At 41.7% G+C, this 27595-nt stretch overlaps 1 protein-coding gene across 1 annotated transcript in view; it reads left to right on the plus strand.

Annotated features, from left to right (window-relative positions):
• The first annotated feature begins 4410 nt into the window (after window positions 1-4410).
• LOC126475016 (protein cueball-like) overlaps window positions 4411-27595 on the plus strand; it is a 165385-nt gene continuing 142200 nt past the window's right edge. The window contains exon 1 of the mRNA XM_050102555.1: window positions 4411-4574. Coding sequence (XP_049958512.1) covers window positions 4514-4574 — 61 coding nt within the window. The 5' untranslated portion in view covers window positions 4411-4513. The remainder of the gene's footprint in view (window positions 4575-27595) is intronic.

The following is a 27595-nucleotide window of genomic DNA, read 5'->3' on the forward strand; positions in this document are numbered from 1 at the left end:
TAATGTCTTTGTCGTCTGGAGCAAGAGCTATGTAACACGAGAGGATCACCGTCTTGAACAACAATGACAGCTTGCCGGTACAATTTTGAGGCACCTATTGCTTTTCCAACAGTGTCAAAATTGACATCATCGTCCACAATATTTGTTCAGTGCCAAAACAGCCTCCTTCTTGTACAAATTATGTAACAAATTTTCTTTATAGTTGAGATTATAAGAAAGACGGTCTGAGATTCAATACATTTTGTCTAGTCAATAACGGCAATTTCTCGTGATGTCCGCTTCCTCGATTGCCTCTGATTTTCAACAAGCTTTGTATTCAAAGAAGTTTGTAAATATCCGCCAGATACAACTTCAACATTTTGTAATTAGAGTTCTACAAACGAACAATATTGTGCAAAAAGTTGGAAAGACGGAATGAATTTACTTTTGGCGGGGGTGAAAATGGGGGACATGCCCTCCCCTATGCCTGGAGGTAGGGGGCTAACTCTTGTGGGGGAGGGGGGGGGGCCTCACTTTTCTGTTTCTTACTACTACATCCCGTATGGGTCTGAAATGCAAGATTCAAAACTGTAACTGGTTATTTCTTATTTCATTCATAAAGTCAAATGCTACAGTATTTTGTTGAATAATACGATCTTACTTCTTGTAGACATCTGGGCGTACTAATAACCTATGGTACCTTTACTCTGTAATGAAGTTGTCAACAATTCATCCTAGTTTAAAAAAACCGCTACGTTTCATCAATTCGAAAAGGAAAAATGGGCTACATTGTCTGTTACTTTATCTTGGAATAGTGAGACAGACATAAAGTACACAGCCTTAAAAATCGTCAATTCATCTGATAAATGAGGAAAATAAATTTAAATTTGTAAAAAATCAGAACGAAGATATCACATTCCGTCTTATATGAAAGTTTATTAGACGGGATGACGAAGTCTTCGAACTAATATGTTGGAACTTTAAATACATTTTCCTCACGTGTCAGATAAATGGTCGATTTTTAAGGCTGTTTACTTCATGTATTTCTTCGCTATCCCAAGATTAAGTAATAGAAAATGTAGCTTAGTTTTCATTTTCGTACTGATGAAAAGTAGGGTTTTTCATTAATAAACTTTCAGATGAAACTTCAGTTAATCATAATCATGGCATAAATAAGCCTAAAGCATGTGCGCTAGTGTATTATTTTTAGTTTGGGATAATTGCGTTACCACGCATATCTATGTTTCGCAATGCATTCGCCACAAATATAATTTTCGACGATTACAAAGTACAGTATACATATGCAACCAGTTACTGACTAAAATAAATAGAGCGTAAGCTTATTATTGCTATTTACGCGTTTGGGGAACCTAACGACGAAAATCAATTATTCTTTACTCTTTTACGTTGGCATTACCTGCAGACCTTTACTGTTATATGCAAGATATGCACTGGCCGACCATAAATATGGAACGACGTTAATCTGCCATTCTTGGCTGACCATTTGCACCTCAAAGTGATGACAAATCAGTTTTGCAGAGTTCTCGAATCTTGCATTGTTTAAAAGCTTGAAAATAAATTTATTCTCCAAAAAAAGAGAGGAAAAGTGCAGTAAGCTTTTTATAGATCCACAATTGCTCCCTGTAAATCTAGACTAAATTTCGGATTATGAAATCGTGCAATTATTTGTATTTCTGGATGAAGAAAGACAATTTTCTGATGATCTGAAAAACGATTCCCCCACCCCCACCAATAAATGACAAATATATTAAAAAACTCCTATATCCCATCAGTCTGTCCCCTATTACAAAAACAGTACCGGTGTGCTAACAACCGAGTAATCCAACCGATAACCTGCCTATGGGCGGATTATGAGTTTGCACTTATTGGTAAAAGATATGTTCAGTCAACAATTTTACCTGAAAGAGAAACATCCGCTATTTTGGCTGCAGCTATGCGTGAATGCCGTAACCACGGCGACGGTATGTCATCCTAAAAGTAGAAGTTGCCTACCGGTACAACAAAAATTGTTCAGTCACTATTGCAATTTGATGAAATGCCGGTGTTAACATCGTCTGCAATCAATAATAGCTATGAACAGTGTAGTTATTAAATAACTATGACGCATTAGTTTTCTTCTAGCGAGCTGATCCGTGATTAAAATCCAAGTACTATCATATTTATGACAACTGATACCGCTTAAAAGGCTCCAACGCTCCATTTCATGACATACGAGTACTTGTCATGCCTTAATCTGCCTTATTCTCCTTTGTGTCATGTAGAGATATGAGTCTCACTCTCCCGTATCGTTTAGACTACAAACAGAAGGAACAGAATATGTTTAAAAATCCTTTTTTGGTAGATATGTGCACTGTAGTACAGAATCTTCATTAACAATAATTCTTTTTATAATTGTTTTCAGCTGTCAACTGTGAATCTTCACCGAAAAATTTCAGATAATAATCTAACGACGTAGCTCTGTATTGGATTACGACAAATTAAATCGCAATAAATAATGGGAAAGTGCAAAGGGATTTCATTGCTAGCTTCGCAAGTAACGGGTATCTGAGGTTTATGAACCAGCAGATGCGCAAAGGAGACCAACTCTGCAAATAATCATTGCAGGCACGTAGAAAATATGATTACGTACTCGGCGTGGAGTCTAGTAAGCGCAAAAGCCGCGCTAACATCGATAGCCCAAAAAATTACGGCACACAATCTGACTCTAGTGCGCCTCACCGCCAGCAGAGGCCAGACACGTCAGCATATGAGAGACATCTGGCGGTACGCACCGAAAAGTCTTCAAGGAATAGTCTGGCGGCAAATTAAAAACTGGGTTCGTCTGAAATGGCATCAACATGATGCTTACGATATTAAACGCTGGTAATTATGAAACAGAAAATAATTCCACATATGGGTTGTGTAACATACTTAATGTTTCAAATAACTTAAGTAGCATTTTCGTCAAATTAAAAAAAAAAAAACAGCTGATCAAAAACGTATGTTTATTGAGAGTTTCTCGCCGTATAGTTATAAATACTACAGCATGCAACATTATTAAGAAACTTAATGAGTCACTTACCATTTGTGAATCGTTTCATCCGTCTTCCTCGTTCTGGTAACTCCATGATGATTCTTCGGTCTTTTCTGCAGCTGAACGCCATACGGGATGGAATGGGATCGTTACTAAAGTAACCACCCGCTTTCATGATCCAGTTATGGACGTGTTTTACGCGTCCACGACGAATGCTAAATTCGCAACTTCGAGTATTCGTCTTCGGTGATGAACGGTACGTGACGACACTCGTCTATGAACGAGAATTCGAAAATCATGCATCCTATATCCCTTCTTTTCCATCCGTTGAACAAGCAACGTAGAAAACAAAAACGCTTCCACAAGAGAAGCATTTTGTAAGTAATAACTTCACGCAGAAACACGCCCACTGTTACCTGAAATGTCGGCTGTCAACCTTGAGCATTAGTAGGACCGCAAAGTAAAACGATCTAAAGAAATGTGCTTGGCAATAAAATATTCGATACAAAACAATTATATCTTGTATCTTCTGCAACATATTAGCTCTTATTATTTACCGTTCCCAGCAAAAATGTCAATAAAAACACAACCTTAACCTCAACGCACGTCAAAACAACAGGTGCCATACTTATTTTGAAGGGCAGTTTAAATTGCTGCAACAGAGGTTGTGCCGTAGAAATGGCAAATCACAATTAAGAAAGTGTTATAGATAATCATACCTCTCGAACAGCGGTGGACAGAGTAACATACACAAATACAAGTTCATGAAAATAATAATCACTAACAACAAACACTACCAAAACGTGGGCGCTATCGATTATTCAAACATGTATTTGCAGGGTGACCACCATTCAGTAACTAAAAGCAGCTGCCTAGTATTTCGGGTTAGGACGCGCGGTTCGTACATCATTTCATATGGACCTTCTAAGGTACATTCTATGATTTCACATCTATAACTGTTTTACATGTGTTCAGATGATGTATACTAAATAGCAGTAAAATAACTATCGCTAAGAAACATGATTTTTCCCTTCAAATTCTGATACTATCATTAAATAAAATGTTTGAAGATTGCCCATTTTGTAGATAGTAGTGACTATGAATACTTGTAGAATCCAAGTCGACTTTCCTTTTGATCAATACTTACTAAATTTCCTTTAGGACTAAAATTAAACGTAATTTTTACGGTATAGATTTAGATGCTTCTCATTGATTTCATTCTTCCTAGTTGAGGTAGTGCGCTGTTTTCCTTTAAAATACGAGTAGTCATTCTCGACGAATCAATTTCTTTCCTGCGCACCTTGCGGCGACACGGTTGCCATCTAGCGGCCAGATGCAGACCTACTTATACTACTACTGCGGTGCGCTCTCCTCAAAGCTCACAGCGTCTGTATGCTTCTCTGCGTGTTGTAGTATCTTTGGCTCGTCTGCGCAGTCGCATGTGTTGGTAGGGGAGTTTGCCGCTCAGCAACGTGCCGGAACAGCAGACAGCACTCAAAAATGAAGAAAATACTAGTATTTCTGACTGTGATTCTTGTGTCTGAGAGGTCCGATTGTTGGGGTAAGCTAAGAACAATTATTTTTTGTTGTATAATGATCTGTTTTCTTTTTCTTCATTAATAAACACGGATTAATGTAGAAAGTGGGTTCTGCCATCGCAGCTCTTGCCGTCGTCACGTAGGCCCAATGACTCCGATAAATTATGTAACTGAGCACACGCTGCTTGTCATCGCCGGCCGGCAATTAAGTTGTAATGCACAGATTGCATAATCAGTATTTGTGCAGCCTGACAAAAATAATTTTTGTAATCATAATTCATTTTATAGGAATAAAATCTTGCATACGAAGTAACATATCGCATCGTTCGGGAAGATTCATAGTGTGCCGGACGATTTGGCCTACATTATAACGGTTAAATGTTGTGGAAATTAGGTAATCTCCACGAACCAACGCTCTGTTATTTATAAATTAATTGGGACGTGCTGTAAATCCTCAAGTGACATTTTCGTGTTAATTTTTTTTCTTGTAAATCTTAACTCTAGCGGACAATAGTATCTTGATTCCGTTTGTACGTAACTGTTGTAGTATATTAATTCACTCGGTAAATTAAAAGAACTATATTCGTTAACGCATGTGCAATGTAAAATTTGCACTGTTATTTCATTTCTGGAACAGGGCAGTAATGTGCTGGTTTGCCCATAATGTAACCTTGGATAAACTTCCTTTTTGTAGTAAATACATGTAGCAGTTGTTGTTCATGTGCTGCCTCATACAGTGCATATGACATATCTTAATTCAGCTTTCAGAAATAACAGCTCAAGTTAACCATTGGCGCACGTTCGCATACATTCAGCTCTTAACTATATTTCTAGAAATGATCGTGGTTACAGTGTAAATGGTTGATACGTGTACAACAGTTTGAAATTGAAACAATTCTGACTTAACAAATACGGGGATAATCTTTTAATACTTACCTAGACTGCATACTGTGCATGCATGTGTAAATAGTAACAGCTCTTTACTCGTTAATTCGACAACTTTTGAATCTATTTATTTGGCTAAAACTTTTGCTCCTGTGCCTATAAATAGCCAATGAATGTCTGATCTCACAAATTTTTATTAACATATTATTTATCCTACATGTGCGTGATTTCAGCGGAAATGGATGGTTGACATTCACATAAAACGACATTCTTCAATAAGTATTTGCAAGCGCACCTGTTGATTCATTTCCTTCCGCAAACGAGGTTTGCAGTGCATGGGTAGTAGCGGAATTGTCATTGTATTTGTAGTTTCTTTGTAAAAATCGAATTTCTCACATTCTTGCTATTGTTTGTTTTCAGATTGTTTTCCGTGTTCCGTGAGGATGCAACTTCGTTATAATAGCGATAACAGTTTAATCCCCTTCTTGATTAGTTTTCAAGCTATGTCATCCATCAAAACCCTCAATTCCGATACATTTCATGTAGTTTCCCTTGCAAGGTTACATGTTTAGAGTGAACTATTTTGCGCTCTTTATTTAATCATCGCATTGTTAAACACGTTGGAATTTTTTTTTTATTTCATACGGACGGGATCCTCTAGCGACTGTAGTTCTGCCATGTGAATAGTTTTTGAACTTAAACTGAATTTATTTACCATTATAGTAAACAAAACACAACATCTCTTCAGTGCCCTCGGATGGTTTTATACATGAACAACGATAAGGGAGTCAGCAATTGGAAAAACTGCGATGACTGCTTAAGTAATAGGATCGTAGACCTTTTTGAAGCGTTACGCACAGCTACCCATTTTCATCCCATTGCATTTCTCTCTCAAATAAACAGTACCTGGAACTCTTGTTATTTTCAGAAGCAATGAAACCTTCAAAAGCCATATTTTTGTATATTGCTTAAACCACAGCAGGTTGCCTGGCAGTGGGCGCTTCAGCTGTACACTGGGTCTTCCCTTCCGTGTGCAAAATGATCATGGAAGTAATGTATTCTGTAATTAACTGTCTCCGAAGTTTATAAATTGACTTACTCGGAGTGGCCACTTTTTTTTTTTTTTTTCTCTTGGGGAAAGGTCTTTGGGTACGGGTTTTCACCACTTCTGCTTCGCCATCTTCAGGGAAAGAGTATCTATTGCACTTCATCGTTTACACTCATTGTACTTGCAAGCGTAATGTGGTACAGTTGCAGCCCCCATCCCCCCCCCCCCTTCCCAATCCCCGCAGTAGTGCCAGATATTTTGTAGAAGCGTTTTATAAACCACGTCTTTCTTCTGTGAATTGTAATTTCCCACTATCACTCTTCCATTTACGTTACCCACGACTACATCTTTATGATTAAGGGGCTACTATTACATACACTGATAACCGATGTAGTGTCTACACACCTTTTTTTACTTCCTTCGTGGGGTGCACATTGATATTTTTGTTTACAGTAACATAGATGTTGGAAAAAATTGTTTCTGGAGTTAACTTTTGGGGCAGGGGAGGATGCTTAATGGTTTACAGTTTAAGAAGCAACCTTTTGCGACTTAGCCGTGTTCCTTAGAGCGAGGCCATATCGGCTTGTATTTGGAGCGATCGTGGTCTTTCTTCCCAAATTGCAATTTCCTGTCGTTTCACCATTTTTGGTACGCTGCGGCGTTTCTGCCTCGTCTCGAAGGAATGAGTGGAAGAGACTCACTCCGTTCCTTCTCAACCTCAGTTTCGTAACAACAAATACCCATCTACGGCGATCTCTCAACCGACGATGCATTGAAAACTAACAACAAAAACAAATACCACGGACAGCAAGAGTAAACGTCAATGTGTGGTACTTGCTCGTGGAGTCATGTTGCGGCTGCTGCTGCGATCGAACTGCGCTTTCACTGTTGCTTCGCTTTCACGAGATTTCCGTTCCCCGACTGGGGTATTGGCAAAATCACCTGGCATATCTTAAAACATCTCCTTTACGATCGGGCTCCGCCTAGAGGCGGAACATAACGATAGTGACGACGCATTTTAACGTCTTCCATCCATGCTTCTAGCCACGGGGCGTCTGTGACTACGATGATTGCATGTTCATTATATACTGAAGACCACACATGACTTGACCCAGACAAAAGAAAAATCATACCTGGGTCTACGGCGAGGTTCGAATAGGTGTCTCTCAAGCCTGTCCAAAAAGAAAATTAGCCCTCTGTAACGGCAAATCACTCGATTATCAGAATTGGAGACCACAGGATCGTCAGAAGAAATCTACTAGTATTAAACATAGACCTTAATTTGAGGGAGAAATTTCTGAGTACGTTTGGAGCACAGCATTATATGGTAGTCAATCGTGGACTGTGGGAAAATTGCAAAACGAAGAGGATTGAAGCGTGTGTTTTCCACAAAGTCGAAGAGAAATGCATGGAACACACTGACAAGAATAATGCACAAAATAATAGGAAATGTGTTAAATGAGATCGGAGAGTAACATACATCTTACGACAGGCAGCTGTACAGGGTAAAATGTAGGGTATATATATCCAACAAATAATTGCGGACGTTGAGTCGTAAGTGCCACTCAGAGATGAAGCAGTTGGCACCGGACAGGAATTCGCGGCGGACGGCATAATACTCGGCAGAAGACTGGTGACACAAAAGAGCAAAAAAAGTATGCGGAGTTCTGCATGCGGGCGATAAAAGTGAAGCATTAGCAGGTTTTGGCAACAGTTGGTCTTTGAAGCAGTTTTTTTCTTCTCGTCGGTTATCAGGACCAATGGAAAATATAATGTAGTGCACGGTCTCGATTTTTCTGATGCGCTAATTTAACTCAGCGTCTTCTCAAGCCGGCCGAAGTGGCCGTGCGGTTAAAGGCGCTGCAGTCTGGAACCGCAAGACCGCTACGGTCGCAGGTTCGAATCCTGCCTCGGGCATGGATGTTTGTGATGTCCTTAGGTTAGTTAGGTTTAACTAGTTCTAAGTTCTAGGGGACTAATGACCTCAGCAGTTGAGTCCCATAGTGCTCAGAGCCATTTCGTCTTCTCTAACAGCTGGACATGGAGTTGCTCCGATGCATTCTCTCACATCGTCCACAGGACAGCTCCGCGATTTGCCACTTCATTGTTCAGGACGATTTCGCGGACGTACACGAGGGCCCTTCGGAGATAAAAAAAAGTTATGGACCGAAGATTGTTTCTTGTGTATCTGAGAAGAGGAAATTACACCTCGGCTATAATATAGATGTAGTTGTGTTTGATTTCCGTTTGATAATAAACGTAGAAGACATTAAACGTGTTTGCATTTTGTTGATTACTAACAAGTCGAAAGAATACTGATCTCATTCTAAACTATGAAATCTGTGAAAGGGTTTTTCAGATTGTTAGCGATAGTTACGAAGTTCTCTGCAACTACTGAAGCGCGTTAGTGAAGTACAGCCATCTCTATTCCATGTGAATCTTGTTGTGTCTGCATCAATAATCTGCGAGCCAACTGACGGAATGTGGCGGGGAGTGCTTCTGGAACTATTATCTGTGTCTCCCTTTCCTGCTACATTAGCGTGTGGCTAATGGAAAAAATGATTCTTAGTAAGCTTCTGTGTTAGCTCTAATTTGTCGGATTTTCTAGTTGTGGTTACTTCACGAGATACATGTGGGAGTAAGTAATATGTTGCACGACTCTTGCTGGAAAGTACTCTCTCGGAATTTCAACAGCAACACTCCGTGATGCACAACGCCTCTTCGTAGCCACTGCCACTGCCAGTGGAGTTGGTTGTTGAACATCTGTGACACTCTCGCGCGGTCTAAACAATTCTCCAATATTCTCTCTCTCTCTCTCTCTCTCTCTCTCTCTCTCTCTCTCTCTCTCTCTCTCTCTCTCTGTCTGTGTGTGTGTGTGTGTGTGTGTGTGTGTGTGTGTGTGTGTGTGTGTGCCTGGTAAGGGTCCCTACAAGAAATGTCTACAGTAACAATCGTCACATGAGATGTATTTGCAGTTGCGAATATGGACAGCCATCAGCTCTGTCATGGAATGACAGTGAAAATTTGTGCCGGACCAGGACTCGAACCCGAATTTCGCGTTTATCGCGAGAGGTCGCCTTACCATTAGCCTATCCGAGCACGCTTCACGGCCAGACCCCAAACATCCATATGTCGTCAACCATTTGTCTGCGTCTCCAGTCATGCATCCGTTATGTATATTCCCGTACAGGGAAGACATTTTAATTGAAAGTCGTTTGTCTGCTTTCGGCGGATAAATACGATATTGCAATGCAGGCATTGCAGTATCGTATGTAACAATGTTTTTCACGGATAATGTACCAGCATCTAATGCTACTTCTACCGTTTATAAATCCTTTCCACCATTTACGAAAGTTGGTACCGAAAGCGATTCTGAACGCACTCATGCTATCGATCTCTGCTCCCACTCCTCTTCAAGTACACCGTTTGCGTACTTCCCTTCAGCGTTTCAAGAGATGTACAGATATTTCCACTCTGACAAGAGACCTGGAATTAATCATCTCTTCGAGAGCGCAAGTGCTTCAGCGTATGCGTTGTGTGGTTGAAGCAGCTTGGGACAGGTAATAACGTAAACTTTCAGCCATCGTTACGCTCGAGTATCCGACTGACATAGTGATACGCTTTTTACTTTGTTGTACTGTGTGAGTATTGGGAGTTAAGGAAACGTAATGACTACAGAGACTGGTTTAGCCTTTCCGATTATGCCCTTTACGATATGAAGCCGGAAGACCAGCTAGTTTGTAAATTTCAGGTGACAGTACTAGATATGTTCACTATTGCGCCCAACGATTTTAGTTCCTTTTGCGTCATTTCAGCCCAAGTCTTCATTTGATCTGGACTGCTGGGTTACAGTATATCATCTCCTTTTCCCATGTGTGACCAAGCTCTGCTACCGTATATAGTCATACGGAACATTCATAGTAACTAAGTTGAAGTGAAAAGCTAGTTGCTGACCAGAAAATGAGCGTCAGAACTATACTGATTGTGATCGAAGCTCTTTCCTTGTCCACGTTTGCTTCCTAATACGTAATAAGAAAATGCGATTCTACCTTGAGCTGCTTCCTAATACGTAATAAGAAAATGCGATTCTACCTTGAGCAAACTAAATTTTTCTTCTTTTATCAGTCATACATGTTTTGGAGAAGTTGCTCCATCTTCAGGGGTTTTTATGTACTATCTTATTATTACATATTGGTGTTCACAAGTCTGTTTGCGTTTGCAGCTCAGCCATAACTATTTCCTTCCAGTATGTAATTTTTTGTAGCTCTCGCGTTTTCTTGCTTCTACGGGATGTTTTAATGGAGCTTCCTAACACACACTGTTTCGATGTTTGCGTTGAAAGCTGCACTCAGACAGCCTGCAGAAGCACGAAAGAGCGAGATATGCCAAAAATGACATACTGGAAGGTAGTAATTACAGCTGTGCTGCAAATGCCAGAGTTGTGAACGCCGATATGTAATAAGATAACTAAAATCCACCGAAGATGAAGAAACTTCTCCGAAACAAGTAAGGGTAGTGGAACTGGAAAAAAAATTGTTTGCTCAAGCCAGAACCACATTCCCTTATTACTGTGCGATATTTATCCTTTGCATTTATTCTATGGTTAACTAGATATACGGATATCAGACTGATTTTGTTTTTGATGGAGATAAGTTTGAGTTGATTTCTGTCAGGAGAGGAATGATTTCTGTACTAAGTTGTATCTTAAATTGTGGAAAGAAATAAAAAGGCGAAGGAAGAGTTACGCCAAAGTTGTCTATGGAATTATTTGGATTCAAGAATTGAAAGACCAATAAATGCCTTCATCGCTCCATTGCTGGCGAGACTAAATTTCAGTTCTACGCATACTCATTTCACTAATTAGCTAGAAAAGTTTCAGATCGATGCATGGTCGTGATAGGCAGACGCCATTTCATTAGACGAGCCTGCAGTAAACAGTCAGCTGTCGCCGCTACGAGAATCACTACCTCCATATAGGGGCACACCAGATGGCTAAAAAGAAAATTATCACTGGAATAATTTTATAATATTCCTTTCAATTTCATGTTACATAGGTTGTCTAACAAACCCGATGGTGGTACCTTGTTAAACCGCTGAACCTTAATCGACAGCTTTGAAAACAATTGACACAAATGTGCAAAAGTTCGCTAACCTTTAATTTCAGCCAGTACAAACAGATTAAAACCGCTTGGTACTTTTTAATTAAACTGAAGAGATTTTTCAGAGCAATTCCGCGGAAAACTTCACTATTACAAAGGTTATTTCTCGGCAGTATGCGAACGGAATAGTCCAGTGAGCACGGAATATGGACTTGGTGTAAACTAAATAACGCCGAAAGTAATGAGGAGTAGCAGAAATGAGAATAGCGATACACTTAACATCAAAACTAGGGGCCACAGGCTCGCCACAAGAAGATTGTAGATATCAAACATAAGGGTGTAGTCCAACGGCCGTAACTAATGTTCTTTTCCTGTACATCGAGAAAAGGAACGTTAATTTATTTAGAGATTTACAGCAGTTGGCCTAATTACTATAAGGGCAGTGTAAGTACGACATCAAGAACATACGTCTGAGCGAAGCAAATCCGGAGAATTATATTTGTGACGAATGAAAAGAAATTCTGAATTGTTTTGAGTGCATTTGCAATTCTATCTATTATTTCAAAGAAATACTTCTGAAGCTCCCGAAGAGAAGTAAAAAGCCGCTCTATTATCAAAGATATTATTTTCTCTCTCTCTCTCTCTCTCTCTCTCTCTCTCTCTCTCTCTCTCTCTCCCTCTCCCTCTCTCCCCCTCTCCCCCTCTCTCTTCCGCTTCCCCCCCCCCCCCCCCGCCCCTGTGGCCCGACCCAGCACCCCCACCCCCGACGCAGGTTTTCAGTAACTATGCTACACCGCTGAAGGCGAATGATGGGATTGTTCCTTTGAAATGGAAACGGCCGATTTTCTTGTCCATCCATTCCAAATAGGAGCTTGCGCCCCGTGTCGAATGAGCTCATCACCGACGGATGCGAGGAACCTTTCCAGACAATGTAAACACTGCTTACTGACCTGGTTAGCAACCAGAAGATTTTAGTGCTTGCACTCGTCTCGAACTCCGTCATACGCACACAGGTTAACACACCTATAAATGGCACATGGCTTTCACCTCTTCTCCTGGTTATAGAAAATCCCAGTTTTATAGACCTAATCGTCCGGATTCCACGTTAAACTGTTGTTATCCCTCTAACAGGATGGCTCAACCAGTCTTCACGTCTGAAGAAGGAAAGAGCGTAGAAATTCGAATAGAACCGTACCTAGCACTGTAGTTTCAAAGTTAAGAAAGAATTGTTGCCATTTTATTTGTTTATTTTCTGACGGCATAACCCGGCTACTGTAGTCATTCTCAGTTGCCTGTCCTTCAAGCAGTAACTGTTCGCCCAGACGCACGTTGGAACAAAGGTGACGGCAAGGTAGGGTGACGTAGCGCGTGGTCGTCTTGAAACGGTTCTAGGCGTTCAGTCCGGAACCGCGCGACTGCTACGGTCGCAGGTTCGAATCCTGCCTCGGGCATGGATGTGTGTGATGTCCTTAGGTTAGTTAGGTTTAAGTAGTTCTAAGTTCTAGGGGACTGATGACCACAGAAGTCCCATAGTGCTCAGAGCCATTTGAACCGTTTTTTTTTCGTCTTGAAACATACGGCGGGTTTCTGCACAGTAACAAGAGTTGAGGCTGGTCAGCACACTAGCGCGCCTGCACCACTTTGCGTTCCAGGCGCAGATTACTGCGCGCGTGTCACGTACTTTGGTAAAGTGAAGCACCTCTCTGGGCATTCAGTGTACTTCGTTGTCGGCCTTCAAGAATCCGAAACTCTCGGTCTTTCGATGCTCCAGTTCCACTCCATTCACACACACACCACGGTAATCAAGAAATTTTTGTTTCTCTTCACAGCCGAAGCAAAAACCGCCGGACTGCGTCAGCTCAGCATAAAGTTACGGCCACACGATGCGTCTGAGTTATTGTCTGTAGCTCAAATTAGCTTCAGGAATTTGCATTTTATCATTATCTGGATCGTGTCCAAAAGCCACAGATGTGAAGTGGGCGTTATTGGTAGAGCACCTTCACTACTTTTCCCCCAAATATTCAAATTTTTTTGTAACAACCGTATCTTACTGCTTCGTGGACTGCGTTGTACTACCTAAATTGTATCGTATTTGCAAGATACACAGAAGGTCCCTTATGACTTGATGAGAGCACAATGAAATAGGAAATTGTTTCCTACTGTGCGCATTAGTAATACTGCCGCTTTTAGATGAAGTGATCAACAGCGTCATCGTCATATCAAAGCTGCAGGTGTTTTGCACTCGTATAAAGAAACATTTAAACGTAAATATTAATTACGAATGATCGCTGCGGCTCCCATTGAAGTAGTTGCGTTCAGGTACAATACACTGGCTGGAAACCGGTGTATTCCAGAAAGGTTGTAAAATAGTGGTCTGCGATTTAGCTGCTAGGAGTTTTTTCCTCTTCTGTTCACAAATTGGTATTTGGATTTCTGCGTCGGCGCTACAGAAGAGTTGCAGCATAGATTTGATAGTTGAGGACGTCACAGCTGCTTCTCAAGCGAATTTTTAATCACAAGACAGTATTACCAGTGTTGGAATGTAGAACAGACTATTATGGTGAAACTGTCTCGTTTATCACGACGTTTGTTATAACTTAATGAGTAGAACATGCAGCTCCACGAGCAAATACAGCAGCGTGAGCATTTGGAGGCATATCGCTGGCGTTCGCACGTATTGTAAGCATGACTCGGGGAATTTGAAGAGGTAGACCACGTAGGTGAGAGCGCGGAGGAGGGGGGAAGGTGAGGGCGTGTTCCACATCAGCGTATGCTACGCTGTGAGGTAACTAATAATCCGTCTGTGCAAAACAGCGCGTTTACTCACGGCACAGACCTGGTGAGATAACAATTGCGGTACTTGCAACCAGTGCAGACACTAGCATATCACTTGGTAAATGAGACCTGCTTTTCTAGAATAAAGAACTACATAAATGGCACATAACTGCAGCAATAAAAATTCATCTTTTAATGGAAAAGTTGGTAGTTCAGTGCGTGTATATAGCGCATGTGGGTTGAGTTCCTAAATTTCCTCTCGTCAGTTTGTTCTCGCTACTGACGTGACTGCATTAACCCTCACAAAAGGAAAACAGCATCTATTTTCTTTTTAGAATGAAAACGCAGGAAGCAGTTATTAGTGCCTTAAACCGGGATCACATAGCCATAATTTCTGCCTGCCTTTTTATGTCTGGGAAAAAAGGCGAAGGATAGTATTTTCTAAGACTTCCACCATGAATAAGTTACTAAACAAAAACGTCATGTCTGTTGCTGTGGTATCACAAAAAACGTGGGCCACTGTTACCTGCACTGGGGGCTACTTTAACCCACCCAGCCGTTTCTTCATGAAAAATTGATATTATAATGATGGGACGAAGTAAACTCGATCAATTTCTGTAGAATAGACATTTGGGAGTATGAGGAACAAATAAAACACTTAAGTTTAATGGTAACGACAGGCAATATTTTACGTCGTTCAGAAAGTGTTGTGGTATATATAAAAATGCGGTACATTTCATCAACAGACTAATTTTCAAGTTACATGATACACTATTACGTGTTACACTATTTGCAAAGATAGTGTATGTTAAGGATACTCTGCAGTACGTATGTAAGCCTTATTACACAAATTACTGAAGCTCTGTTACTTAACAGTAGCCGCGTTTTGTTGTGTTGAACTGATATTTCTTATCAACTCCTCCCAAGAACAAAATAGTTTAACTTTTTATTCTGACCATTAGCATTTGGACTTCGTCTTTGCCATACAGTTCGCTTTAGCACCCTCATCTCTTAACATCGTCCCGAATTCTGGAACATTCTTCTTCGTCCTATAAAACTGTAGCATATTGTCCAGCTGCTAATTTATCTTTCAACATTTTGTGGTGCTGGACACCATCAGTGTAGTACCACTTCATCTTCGTTTTGGGATTACTTTGGCCCGGGCCAAAGCGTAACTGATTTGGTCCTTCCAATCGGAAGGTATTGTGGCGTAATAGCTGTTAAAATATCGATGATCAACATTCAGTCCAGTGTTTCGAACACAGCATTTTTTTTCTATGAACTCTAACCTTCTTGATCATTCTTCACTTAATGTAAATGCATACCGTCTTGGTTTACTTAATGTTAATGATTTAATTTTAGCGGGAAAATAATTACAGCTTTTTCCAGCTAGTGAGGCAAAGTTACGTACAAAGGGCCAAAGGAGCCCCAGTTTACGATATTGGGAATGTTAAATAACTATACTGATATGACATAAGGCGTGCTGCCGTCTATGTTTTATCGTAAACATTGATGGTGACACGATATTAGTTGGTCGAAGAATAACTGCTTAGAACCTAAACCAGGCGTTAGTGTAGGAAACGGGCAAGATTCCAGCCTGTCGCCGTGACCTTAGCGAGCGAATGGCTGACACTGCATTCGCGATGGGTTGGGCAGCCAACCGGCCGGCCTAGCCGCGACTGCCCAGCAGGTGGAGGCAGGGGCAGGTGTCCGCCACGCAGCAGCTTAGGGAAGCGAGCGAGTAAACACTCCCACCTCCTCTTCTCCCCCACCCCATTCCATCCGTTTCTCCCATCAGTGCCGTTCTACGCGCTCACACGCAGAGGCTTTGGAGCACACCTGCATGTACATCTGCGAATACACCGTTCGCCCAAAAGTTTCGAGATACCAACTGTAAGCAAGAACTGTGCATTCGAGCAGGCACGTGCCGTAACAGTTATCTAAAAGGCTACGTGCAGCAACGCGTTTTTTTGCGGGTGGGGAGGGAGGCCCCCTTGGTGGTGCTCGGTTCCTATTTGAGCAACGTGGGGTAAAAAGTTTTCGATTGAGCCTAGTAACTAGGATCAGCGGCTTTTTGTACAGCCATTCAGACATTTGTCTCAATGTAGCTATGTTAGAGTATATTAAGCAAGGTTTGAAAGACGAACCGGGGCAGGCTCCCAGACAAATTGCCCGAATCGATTAATTCCTTTAGCGAAAAATTTTATTGGGCTCAAATTAATGTTTAGCTCATGGCAAAATCTGTATGTACACCTTTAGGGCTTTACGTAAACAAATGCAAAAAACACATTTTTTCTTGAAGGTTTCTGAAGCGCGCCTCTTCTGTATTTTAAACTTGTACGAATCGGCTGTAACCTTGCGCGAAGGTAGCTAAATGAATAAATTTAAAACGAATTTTTATCTAATAATCTTCATCCGCTGTCGAGATTCGATGGCTTAAAGACAAGCTAACTGTAGCAAGTAAAATTCGTTCTTATGTCAACTGAATGCACGGAAGCGGTTTAAAATGAGCCAGATAAATGAAAAATGCCTTCTCACAATAACATTGATAACTCGCTTTCAAAAATCTAGCTTCATTCGGATTTTAAATGCGAAAAACACATTTTTGTGAGTTTTTTACGCGCTCCTCTTCTGTGTTTACAACTTGTGCTTGTCTGTTTGAATTTTGTAAGAAAGTAGGCACACATGTTACTAAGTGTCGTCCTGTTGTTTTGTGAAAGCTTTATCCGGTACCACGATATAAGCAACATCTTCAGAATGACAATAAAAAATGCTTTACAGGATCAGTCGTCGCCAGAGTGAACAAAAATTTAAATCTTTTGCCAAGTTACGGCAGTCTAATGTCAAAATTATGGAAGAGTAAGTAAGAGGAAAAACCGGAATGAAAAATCCTCCTGTCATATCACAAAAAAGACAAATACGTCCTGGACAGAGTTAGGGATTTTAAAGAAGTGAACTGTCTTTTCGAATTATGTGCAGCTTCACACACATTTAAATCAGAACATCTTGACATATCCACGACTGGTTACAAGTTAACCCTACTTACCAAACACAGTGAGCTCTCTTAGCTCCAAAGTGTTTGCACACTTGCATCTTGCAAATAATAGGCGAAAAGCCTTGATCCTGTGCTCAAAATCCAGAAGATGTGCCAGCCGTAGTGAACAGTGTGAAGAGCATACATGTAGTGGCTATAAACGTTTTTCTACGGAGATAAAAATTTCTGGGGGTGGATTTATTCCTGGAGAGAGGGGGAGGGGGGGGGGCGGACAACGCAAAAACAATTTTCATTTTTGGTTGGGACTTGATTTTTTTTTTTTTTCTGAGGGGAACAGTTCTCCCCCAAATCCTCTTCCTACTATGTTTATGTTGAGAGATCTAAGAACAAATAGACACAAATATAATTATGTGCTTGTAGAGAGTGGGATGCATCTACAGTAGGAAGTATCCCAGAGTGGGGATGCATGCATCTGAAAATTTAATAAGTTGGTCAATTGCACGACTTAAGAAATGCTATTTTGGACGACATGATGGCATGTGTCATGTTATACGACCTGACATCATATGTCATGTTACATTGCTTGACACGATGCACTGTATATGACATGACATGATATGACATGGCATGACATGGGTACTAATACTAACAGCCGGCCGCTGTGGCCGAGCGGTTCTTGGCGCTTCAGTCCGGAACCGCGCTGCTGCTACGGTCGCAGGTTCGAATCCTGCCTCGGGCATGGATGTGTGCGATGTCCTTAGGTTAGTTCGGTTTAAGTAGTTCTAAGTGACTGATGACCTCAGATGTCAAGTCCCATAGTGCTAAGAGTCATTTGAACCATTTTTTTAGCTAATGCTAACAAGCAAAAAAAAAAGCGCGAATATGCCCCTGTTTTGAGTGAATTGCTTTTGAAACTGCCACATCAGTCTAAAAGCTAGTTCTCTTCTTTTACATCCCAACTCAGCCCAAGACATATTCGTATGTTTTGTGCTATGATAGGAACATTTTTCATTCTGGTATGTACTGTGTCAACGTTGTTGAGTCACTAATCGCACTTCAGAAGCATCTGTAAATAAAGTGTTCGACGTTCTCCAGATTGGATTGAAAAAGAAAAAAAGTGTGTGCGAAGTTAGTTCCACACACCTTGAATACCGAACAAAAACAGTGACTGTAGACGCCTGTTGCGAGTTGATCGAAATGCAAAAATTTTCTGGGATAAATCAGCACGTGTGACGAGAGACTTCGAGTTATTCTCGATTACCTACCACAAAACTACAAAGACCAGATATTCACATGAAAGGTAAACTATTTGACCATGTAAGTCATCTCAAAGGATGACCTTTCTCACCGTTTCACATGGGTGAGAACGTTCTGTGCCTTGTACGTAACTTTTACATATCTTGCATTAAGCCAGAACAGCAATTTCGAGCTACTGTACTGTACATTGCATGGCGAAGGGTACACAGTATTAATATTGTTGTTGTGGTCTGCAGTCCAGAGACTGGTTTGATGCAGCTCTCCATGCTACTCTATCCTGTGCAAGCTTCTTCATCTCCCAGTACCTACTGCAACCTACATCCTTCTGAATGTTTAGTGTATTCATCTCTTGGTCTCCCTCTACGACATTTACCCTCCACACTGCCCTCCGATACTAAATTGGTGATCCCTTGATGTCTCAGAATATGCCCTACCAACCTATCCCTTCTTCTAGTCAAGTTGTGCCACAAATTTCTCTTTTCTCCAATTCTATTCAGTACCTCCTCGTTAGTTACGTGATCTACCTATCTAATCTTCAGCATTCGTCTGTAGCACCACATTTCGAAAGCTTCTATTCTCGTCTTGTCCAAACTATTTCTCGTGCACGACTTCCATACATGGCCACGCTCCATACAAATACTTTCAGAAACGACTCCCTGACACTTAAATGTATACTCGATGTTAACAAATTTCTCTTCTTCAGAAACGCTTTCCTTGCCATTGCCAGTACACATTTTATATCCTCTCTACTTCGACCATCATCAGTTGTTTTGCTCCCCAAATATCAAAACTCATTTACTACTTTAAGCGTCTCATTTCCTAATCTAATTCCCTCAGCATCACCCGATTTAATTCGACTACATTCCATTGTCCTCGTTTTGCTTTTGTTGATGTTCATCTTATATCCTCCTTTCAAGACACTGTCCATTCCGTTCAAATGACTGGCATATACCTTTTCATTTGTCTTAATCTCTCTGTTTTCTTGATCCCTACGCGAGAGATACCGTACAGTAGTGGTAGTCGGGACGGGCTTTTGAAGCTCTGTACTCGGCAGCACGATTGCCTTGTTCCACCTATCTCAGTGATTCCACGTCGGTAAAACACTACAGCAGAATCGATAAAATTGGAAACCACTGTTTAAGGAGATAACTGTGCGCTACCAATAACAAATTCAGTGGAAAGAATGTGTTCTGAGAATGCCAGAGACAAGTATACTGAAGCAAATAGCACTGCAGGAAGAGGCTCCGTGAAGTACCAAGGGCAGTGTGATGATATTGGTACACGGAGATCCGAACATAAACGAGGCAAAAGGAAAAAAGACTGAAATATGAAATAATCTTTCCTGATTATTTTATTTTATTTTTTTTATTCTTTGGCCAGTGAAGCTAGCAGCTTCAGGTGATTTTGTAACAGCGCCCAAACAGCACACAAGACGTTTAATAAAACAATGTCACGCTGCGACGCCATGTATGGTGTAGGTAGAGCGTTGAATATTTTTCTTTCAGTGGATTATTGACCCTGACGAAACGCTGACTTAATTTTTTGAAAAAGATAAAACAGTGTCAATTCTTGGCTTCTAGATTCTCTCCACTACATCACGTTTATGTTGGCAGACGTGCAGCAGAAACTGTTGCACGGCAGTGTCCATACATCGGTCTGTGCTTACAGAGTGCAGTTACGTAAGTCGACATCAACACGACGCTGCAGTGCGTGCGTTAGAAGCGGCAGTATTGTGTTCCATACTGCGGTGTCATATGAAGGGAAATTTTGTCCACGAACCTACTCGGACGGGAAATATGGTAAAGGGGAACAGTGTCGTATACTTTCTCTTTTTGTTGCTGGCACAAGAATAATTTCAATTACTGCTGAGTTTCATTATTAAGAATATTACTAACTTATAGCTATAATATACTTCCAGCGGAAATACGGTTGCTGCTCGGTATCGCAAGGAGTTGCGACAACAAATTCTTCTATTCTCCTTGTGGATTATGTTCCGATGACTAAATCGTTGTCGAGACACCATCACCACAGGAACTTGTTACTAAAATTAAAGTGCAAAGATAATAGTACAGCACGTCACCATTTCGTCATTGTTTCTACAATATTTGTTATGTACGCAATAACTGTGGATTTAGTGTGGGTTAATGATAACAGTACGGACTCACAGCCTACTGACTAGCGAGGCCATTGACAGAGCGAAGTGAACTCTAGTCAGGAAGTACCTCGGTTTGAATCCCTATCCGGTCATCTGAATTTGTTTTCCTGAGGTTTCCAAATGTTGATTCCATATCAATTGAAGACATAAAGTCTGAAAAGGAGTGCGTGATCATATTTTTGGCACTTTATTTTACAGATCTGTCTTGATAAAGACGCATCTGTAAAATAAAACGCTGACTACTGTAGTTCTCTCTTCCCTTCCTGTAACATAGTAGGAAAATTCATTTTTTTTCTAGGTCTTATTCGAACGGGAGGAGGAGGGCTAAACGTGATTTCTTTTCTCATCTAATAATTTACAAAATTCATTGTATGTACTCGTTCTGTCTGTACGTTCCACATCTTGTGTACCACAGGATCGATTTCAGCTGGGCAGCGCGGGGTTAGCCGTGTGGTTTAGGGCGCCTTGCCATGGTTCGCGCTGCTCGGCCCACATCGCCGGAGGTTCGAGTTCTCCCTCGGGGGGGGGGGGGGGGGGGGGGGGGCGCTTGTGTGTGTGTGTGTGTGTGTGTGTGTGTGTGTGTGTGTGTGTGTGTGTGTTTTGTCCTTAGCGTAAGTTAATTTAAGTTAGATAAAGTAGTGTGTAAGCCTAGGGACCGATGACCTCAGCAACTTTGTCACATAGGAACTTACCACAAATTTCCAAAATTTCAGCCGATGTTGGTATACATCTGGCTTATTATTTGGAAAGAGGCACTGTGAGAATAAGAACCGCATACCATCTATAGCGATGGGTGTGTGGGTGTAAAGGGCTTGACATAGAAGCGTGACTCAAAAAAGTCTGGAACAAATTTTGTGAATAAATGACTCATTGTTTGTAGAACTATTCGTTTAAAAGTACGTGGGGGTAATATAACCCTACAGTCCCTAGTGTGGTGGAATTGTTGTGACAATTCGTAATATTTAAGAAATATCCGATAACAACAGACATCAGTATCAAAGCTATTGTTTTTGGAGTTTATTAAGGGCAGTATCGATGAAGTTTCCTCTTGTTGGGTTGGGGTTAGGGATGCAATGACAGTGACGTATCACCTCTCGGTAACGCCTGGAACAATTTCTGCCGAACGTGGCACACTCTTCACTTGATACCTTGGAAAAAAATCCCTGTGACAGTGATACATCCTTAGCACCCCCATAGCTGAGGATCAGGTGGAAAGGGATGACACAAAAGCGTAACCGAATTGTAACGTGTAACACGGCGGTGTGCAATGTAACTACGCTGGTGCGTGAGGAACAACGTGATGCAATCGAGTTTCGAATTCGAAAGTTCGTCCACACAAGGGGCACCCTCTCCTTCAGCGTGGCTGCGCCAGACTACACACGAGCGCTGCAACATCTGGAACAATCGGACACCTTGGGTTCACTGTCATCCATCATCTTCCATACAGTCACGAATTGACGTCATCCCATTTTCATCTGTTTCCAAGGTGAAATTGCGGCTGCGTTAACAAGATCAGATACCCTAGAATGATGGTGTCAACAAACTGCTCTATTGTTGGGAGAAATGCGTTCGTCGCCAGGATGATTTTGTTGACAAATAACTATAGAGACGTGAAAAATAAAGATGTAGAATTTTAACAACATTTTATTTAAAAAGCTGTAAGAGTTTTCACATAGAAAACTCAAAGGCGTCATTTTTAGCAAACCAATGTACTTAGTCACTAGGAGCCGCCTAATGCAAAACCTTTCCTATACACTATCGGTTGACGTTACTGATGAAAGGTGCCGTTATGTCCCGGCCCTCGTCGCCGTGCTACTTGTGCTTCGGTAGTATGAACTGCGCAATGGTTCGACTCTTCTGGGGATCCATCAATAAAGAGACGCCCATCAGTTTCTTTTATTTTCATGTATTACAGGTAAAGCTTTGTTTCTCTAATGAAATAGGCACATCGTTGAAAACGTACTGACTTCCTTCATGTTTACGGCATATTTTGTCCTAGAGCCATGTTCAGCTGAATTCACCAAATGTTGGTCGTCACTGCGCAAACAAAAACTCATTAGGAATGTTGGGAATGTCAAGAATTTCAGATTAATGTTTTGTTCGTCATAGTGTTAAGGGAGCCGAGCTACTTTCTGATCCGAACTAGGAAACTTTGGCTCTGAGCACTATGGGACTTAACAGCTGAGGTCATCAGTCCCCTAGAACTTAGAACTACTTAAACCTAACTAACTTAAGGACATCACACACATCCATGCCCGAGACAGGATTCTAACCTGCGACCGTAGCGGTCGCGCGGTTCCAGACTTAGCGCCTGTAACCGCTCGGCCACACCGGCCGGCAGGAAACGTTAGATACAAAGATATTATAATTAGGATGGTAACCATTTTTTGTGTATGTGAGCGAAATAAAAAAAGCAGTCAGCAAAATCATAAAATGACACAATTTTCGACGGCACCATCTTCCAAAGGAACTTCCGCAACAATATGAAAAAATAAGAGATTGCATGTCCAGCAGAAGCCATGGATTCGAAACTCGTAACAGCGCCATTTGGTCTTAAATAAATGGCCTAACTATCAGTGGCTAGTTTCTACTGTAAACAGTAAGTAAATTACAAATTTGCAATAATTGCGAAGTGGAATTCAGATGTGAGGATTCTCCAGCTAAGTGGTCCACTCATGAGATGAAATTAAGTGCGGTATTTTTACTTTCTAGGAGTAATATATATAAAGAAAGCTATTTTCCTCCGTAAGCTGTTACTCTCTATTAGTATAAAAATAAGTTGATGCAGACTCCAACCACTGTAAGAATACTCTTACCTGTTCGATCGTTTTTGTGTACTGCAAGCAGAAGTCTCGCTACGTTTCCGTGGGGAACACCCTATGTTACTTTCGTTTTCTTGAATTGTTCGCCGTTCTCTGAAGAGTACTGGGTACTGTTACTGAAACTCCAGTAACCCACGATTTTAAAGAAATGAGCTCCAATATGTAAAACAGCTCCTTAAGTCTGATTACAGTATTTTACAAATAAGAAGCGTATCTGCTCGTGACTGTTTTGTAGACGTTGCGTGGATGAGTTGGTAGAGCGTGAGGTAGTCGTTCCAAAGGTCCTGCGTTCAAATCCCTCGGAAGACAGTTTTAAAGTTTTTTTTTTGTTTTTTTAGGTAATTGTTTACATGTGAAACTTACTATGGAGAACATTTTCCTGATATGTGAGAGGACTTTCGGAGTCAGTAACAGTCTTCTTTTGGCCGTCTGTTTTTGCTTCGTTAGTTGAAAGTAGCTACACTATAGAATACATTTGTATAGATAGGTGTGGTGTTCTTTGACATGCCCGACAGAACACCACACCTAACTATACAAATGTACTCTATAGGTTAGCTACTTTCAACTAACGAAACGAAAACAGACTGCCAAAAGGACATTATTACAGACTCCGGAAAGTCCTATTACATGTCAAGAAAATGTTCTGCGTAGTAACTGTGTCACGCGTAAACATCTCAAAAAAGTTGTCTTCAGTGGCACCCTTTGGCGTCCTTACGCTCTACTAACCAACCTTCTCGAAATCTTCGAAACAATCGCTAACAGATAGACGTTTCATGTGTTCCGTAATTCTGGCGTTACTTGCAGTTACCATTTACGCATGTTCTACTGGACGACAGCACACAACACGAACTAAATCGGTGTTCTGGTTGATACTGTATCGAATTACAACGTTTGGTACCGTTGTGAGTGAGGTTTCGGTGTAAGCGACAAAAAATTGAGGAAGTTGAAATCATGCTGAAAGTTTGTTGCAAGTCGCTAAATGCTCTCATTCTTAAATACTGGTTGAATAAAGTCCAGGTATTAGCGCACCGCCTGTCACGCTGCTTCGTGCTTCAAGACACACACATAGTCAAAATGGAATACTTGCATTGTAATTAACTGACATCGCCAGGAGGACAGCGAGCTCTATATCAGTGTAAAAAATCTTCCAAACTCCAAGATCTATTGCCCAGATCGCAGTTGATACGTATCGTGATTATTGGTTTGAGATCATTGGATACGTGATGCATTGCTATCTGGCCATTGAAAGAAAGGAGGTAAACCGCAGAAGACACTCCCACGAAATGCTAAGTGTACTAAAATAAAAGCCATGGCTGCAGCAACGAGGCACTGAGGTGTCAAATACATCAGAGTATATACATTGCTGCGAGATTTGTGTATGTTGATAACCTGCTCCGTAGTGCCGGAAAGTCATCAAACGAACTACACACACACACACACACACACACACACACACACACACACACAGACAGACAGACAGACAGACAGACAGACAGACAGACAGACAGAGCAGTGTATGTGCTGCATTTGATGTATTTGACACCTCAGTGCCTTGATAATACAGCAATGACTTTTACTTTCGTGTACATAGTGTTTCACATGTAATCGCTTGATAATTCATGTATCGGATGGTCTGAAGATGGCAATATAACTTCAACGAAACTAGTGATCAGGATGGGTATCAACTAAGATGGGGGAAATAAAACATTTATTTTGGAGCTTTCCTACATTTGTATTATTGTGTTACTTTTATCGTAAGTTACACCTCTCAACGAATAGATTATGAACGCAGTTCAGATTTCTAATTTCGGTCGATAATTAACGCGACATATTGAAAATCAAATTTTTGTTGCCCCCAAGAAGTCTTCGATACGCAAGCTGCAACTGGTACCAGGGTAGTCGCTTAGTAATAGATTGAGGGATCCAGTCAAACATTTGCAAAGATATTCGGTACGATCGTATCTTTGTTTGTAAGCGACGACGTGCCATAGTGTCGAACCGAACGACTTTAGGAAATCTAGGAAAAGGGAATCTGCCTGTTCGTCCGCATCTAATGCGTGAAAGGTAGGTGTAGATAAAGCAAGCCACATTTCGCAAGAATGGTTTTTCCCTGGGGCTCGCAGCGCCGGCCGCCGTGTAACCAGTGGTTCGACCGCCTGCCTAGTCGACGTTAGAGGGTCCTTGGCGACCGACCACACGCCCTCACGTGCGGCGGCTGCTCGCCTCGCAGACAGCGCCATGGAAAGCCGGGCGCGCGGCCACGCTTTCAATTCCGCCGCAGATGAGGTCAATGGATCGCCTGTTGACAGGGGAGGGGGCTGCAAGCAGTAACCTCGTGACGTAACAACGCCTGCGACTGCCAGACACGCCGTTCTGTCCTCCTCCCAGTCAGGAAGTCGCGGGAGTCGTTCAAGCCAGGAGTCGCTGGCCACAGCGGCCTTCGTTTGCACACGACGGTCACAGAATTATTAGTAATGCGGGTAACCCTTCCGTCCCCGATGTCAGATAATAATGGCTCCATCAATTGTTTGGCCGTAAATACATTGACGGAAAAAAAACTGCAACAGCGAGGAGTTGCGCAACATAAACGTTAGTTGGTAGGCGTGTTTCTACATTTGAAACATGATGTCTGTTAAAATTTCGCGTAAGAGTGGTGTTAGTAGCGCCTCTGTGGATTGAAATCAGATCCCCTTTAAATACATCCTGTAACGGTCGTGAGAATCAGTTACCTTTGAGATTGACGTTAGTCGAGAATTCCTTTAAGACGACAAATACGCCTTTATCAACGCCTCACTGAATTTGAACGAGGTCGTGCAGTAGTGCTGCGAGAAGCTAAATGTTTGTTCTGCGATACTGCAGAAAGACTTAGCAGGAACGTAGCGACTGCTGACAGCGGCGTTTACCGGAATATGCGGTCGCAAGAAGACCGGGCTTCTGACGGCCAGGAAGCACTAGCGACAGGGGAGACCGTCTTGTTCAGCGTATGGCTCTGGTGCATCGTATTACATCTGCAGCAGCAATTAGAGCCGCAGTTAACACCACAGCGACAACGAACTGTTACAAATCTGTTTATTCAAAGTCAACTCCGAGCCAGAGAATCTGTAGAGTGCATTCCACTGACCCCAAACCACCGCCATTTGCAACTTCAGTGGTGTCAAATGAGAGCTTATTGGAGGTTTGTTGTGTTTCCTGATGAAAGCTGGTTCTGTCTCGGTGACAGTGATGGCCATATGTTGCGTAGTAGGACGTAAGTTGAAGGACTTTAATCAACCTGTATGCACAAGCTGGACCTACACCCGGAGTTACGGTTGGAGCTGCGGTTTAATATGATAGCAGGGGCGCTTTTGTGGTTATTCCATGCTCCCCGATAGCAAAACTGTATGTCAGTCCGGTGATTCTCCCGGCGGAGATTCGAGTCCTCCCTCGGGCATGAGTGTGTGTGTTTCTCCTTAGGATAATTTAGGTTAAGTAGTGTGTAAGCTTAGGGACTGATGACCTTAGGAGTTAAGTCCCATAAGATTTCACACACATTTGAAAATTTTTGAAGTCCGGTGATTGGACCCGTTGCTCTCCCATTCATGAACAGCGTCCCGGGGGTTGTTTTGCAACAAAATAAATCTCGCCGATATATACCACTGTTGTACCTCAACATGCTCGACAGTGTGTCAACATGTCTTGGCCTGCTTGATCACCAGATCGGATGGCAACTCCAGAGTCTTCCACAAACAGCATTAACCGTCCCTGTACTGACCGACCAAGTGCAACAGGCATGGAATTCCATCCCAGAAACTGACTTCCGGCACCTGCACAGTACAATGCATGCACGTTTGCATGCTTGCATTCAAAATTCTGGCGGCTATTAATGTACCAGGATTTCACATTTTTCAGTGGCTTATCTCTTACTTAGATTAATCTGTGGTCTTGCAATGTTAACAGCTTAAATATGTTACCTAGGCAAATGTATTCCCTGAAATTTCATTACTCTGCAGTCATTATTTTTTGGTGTTG

This window comes from Schistocerca serialis, chromosome 4 (genome assembly GCF_023864345.2).
Source record: "Schistocerca serialis cubense isolate TAMUIC-IGC-003099 chromosome 4, iqSchSeri2.2, whole genome shotgun sequence".
Lineage (NCBI taxonomy): Eukaryota > Metazoa > Arthropoda > Insecta > Orthoptera > Acrididae > Schistocerca > Schistocerca serialis.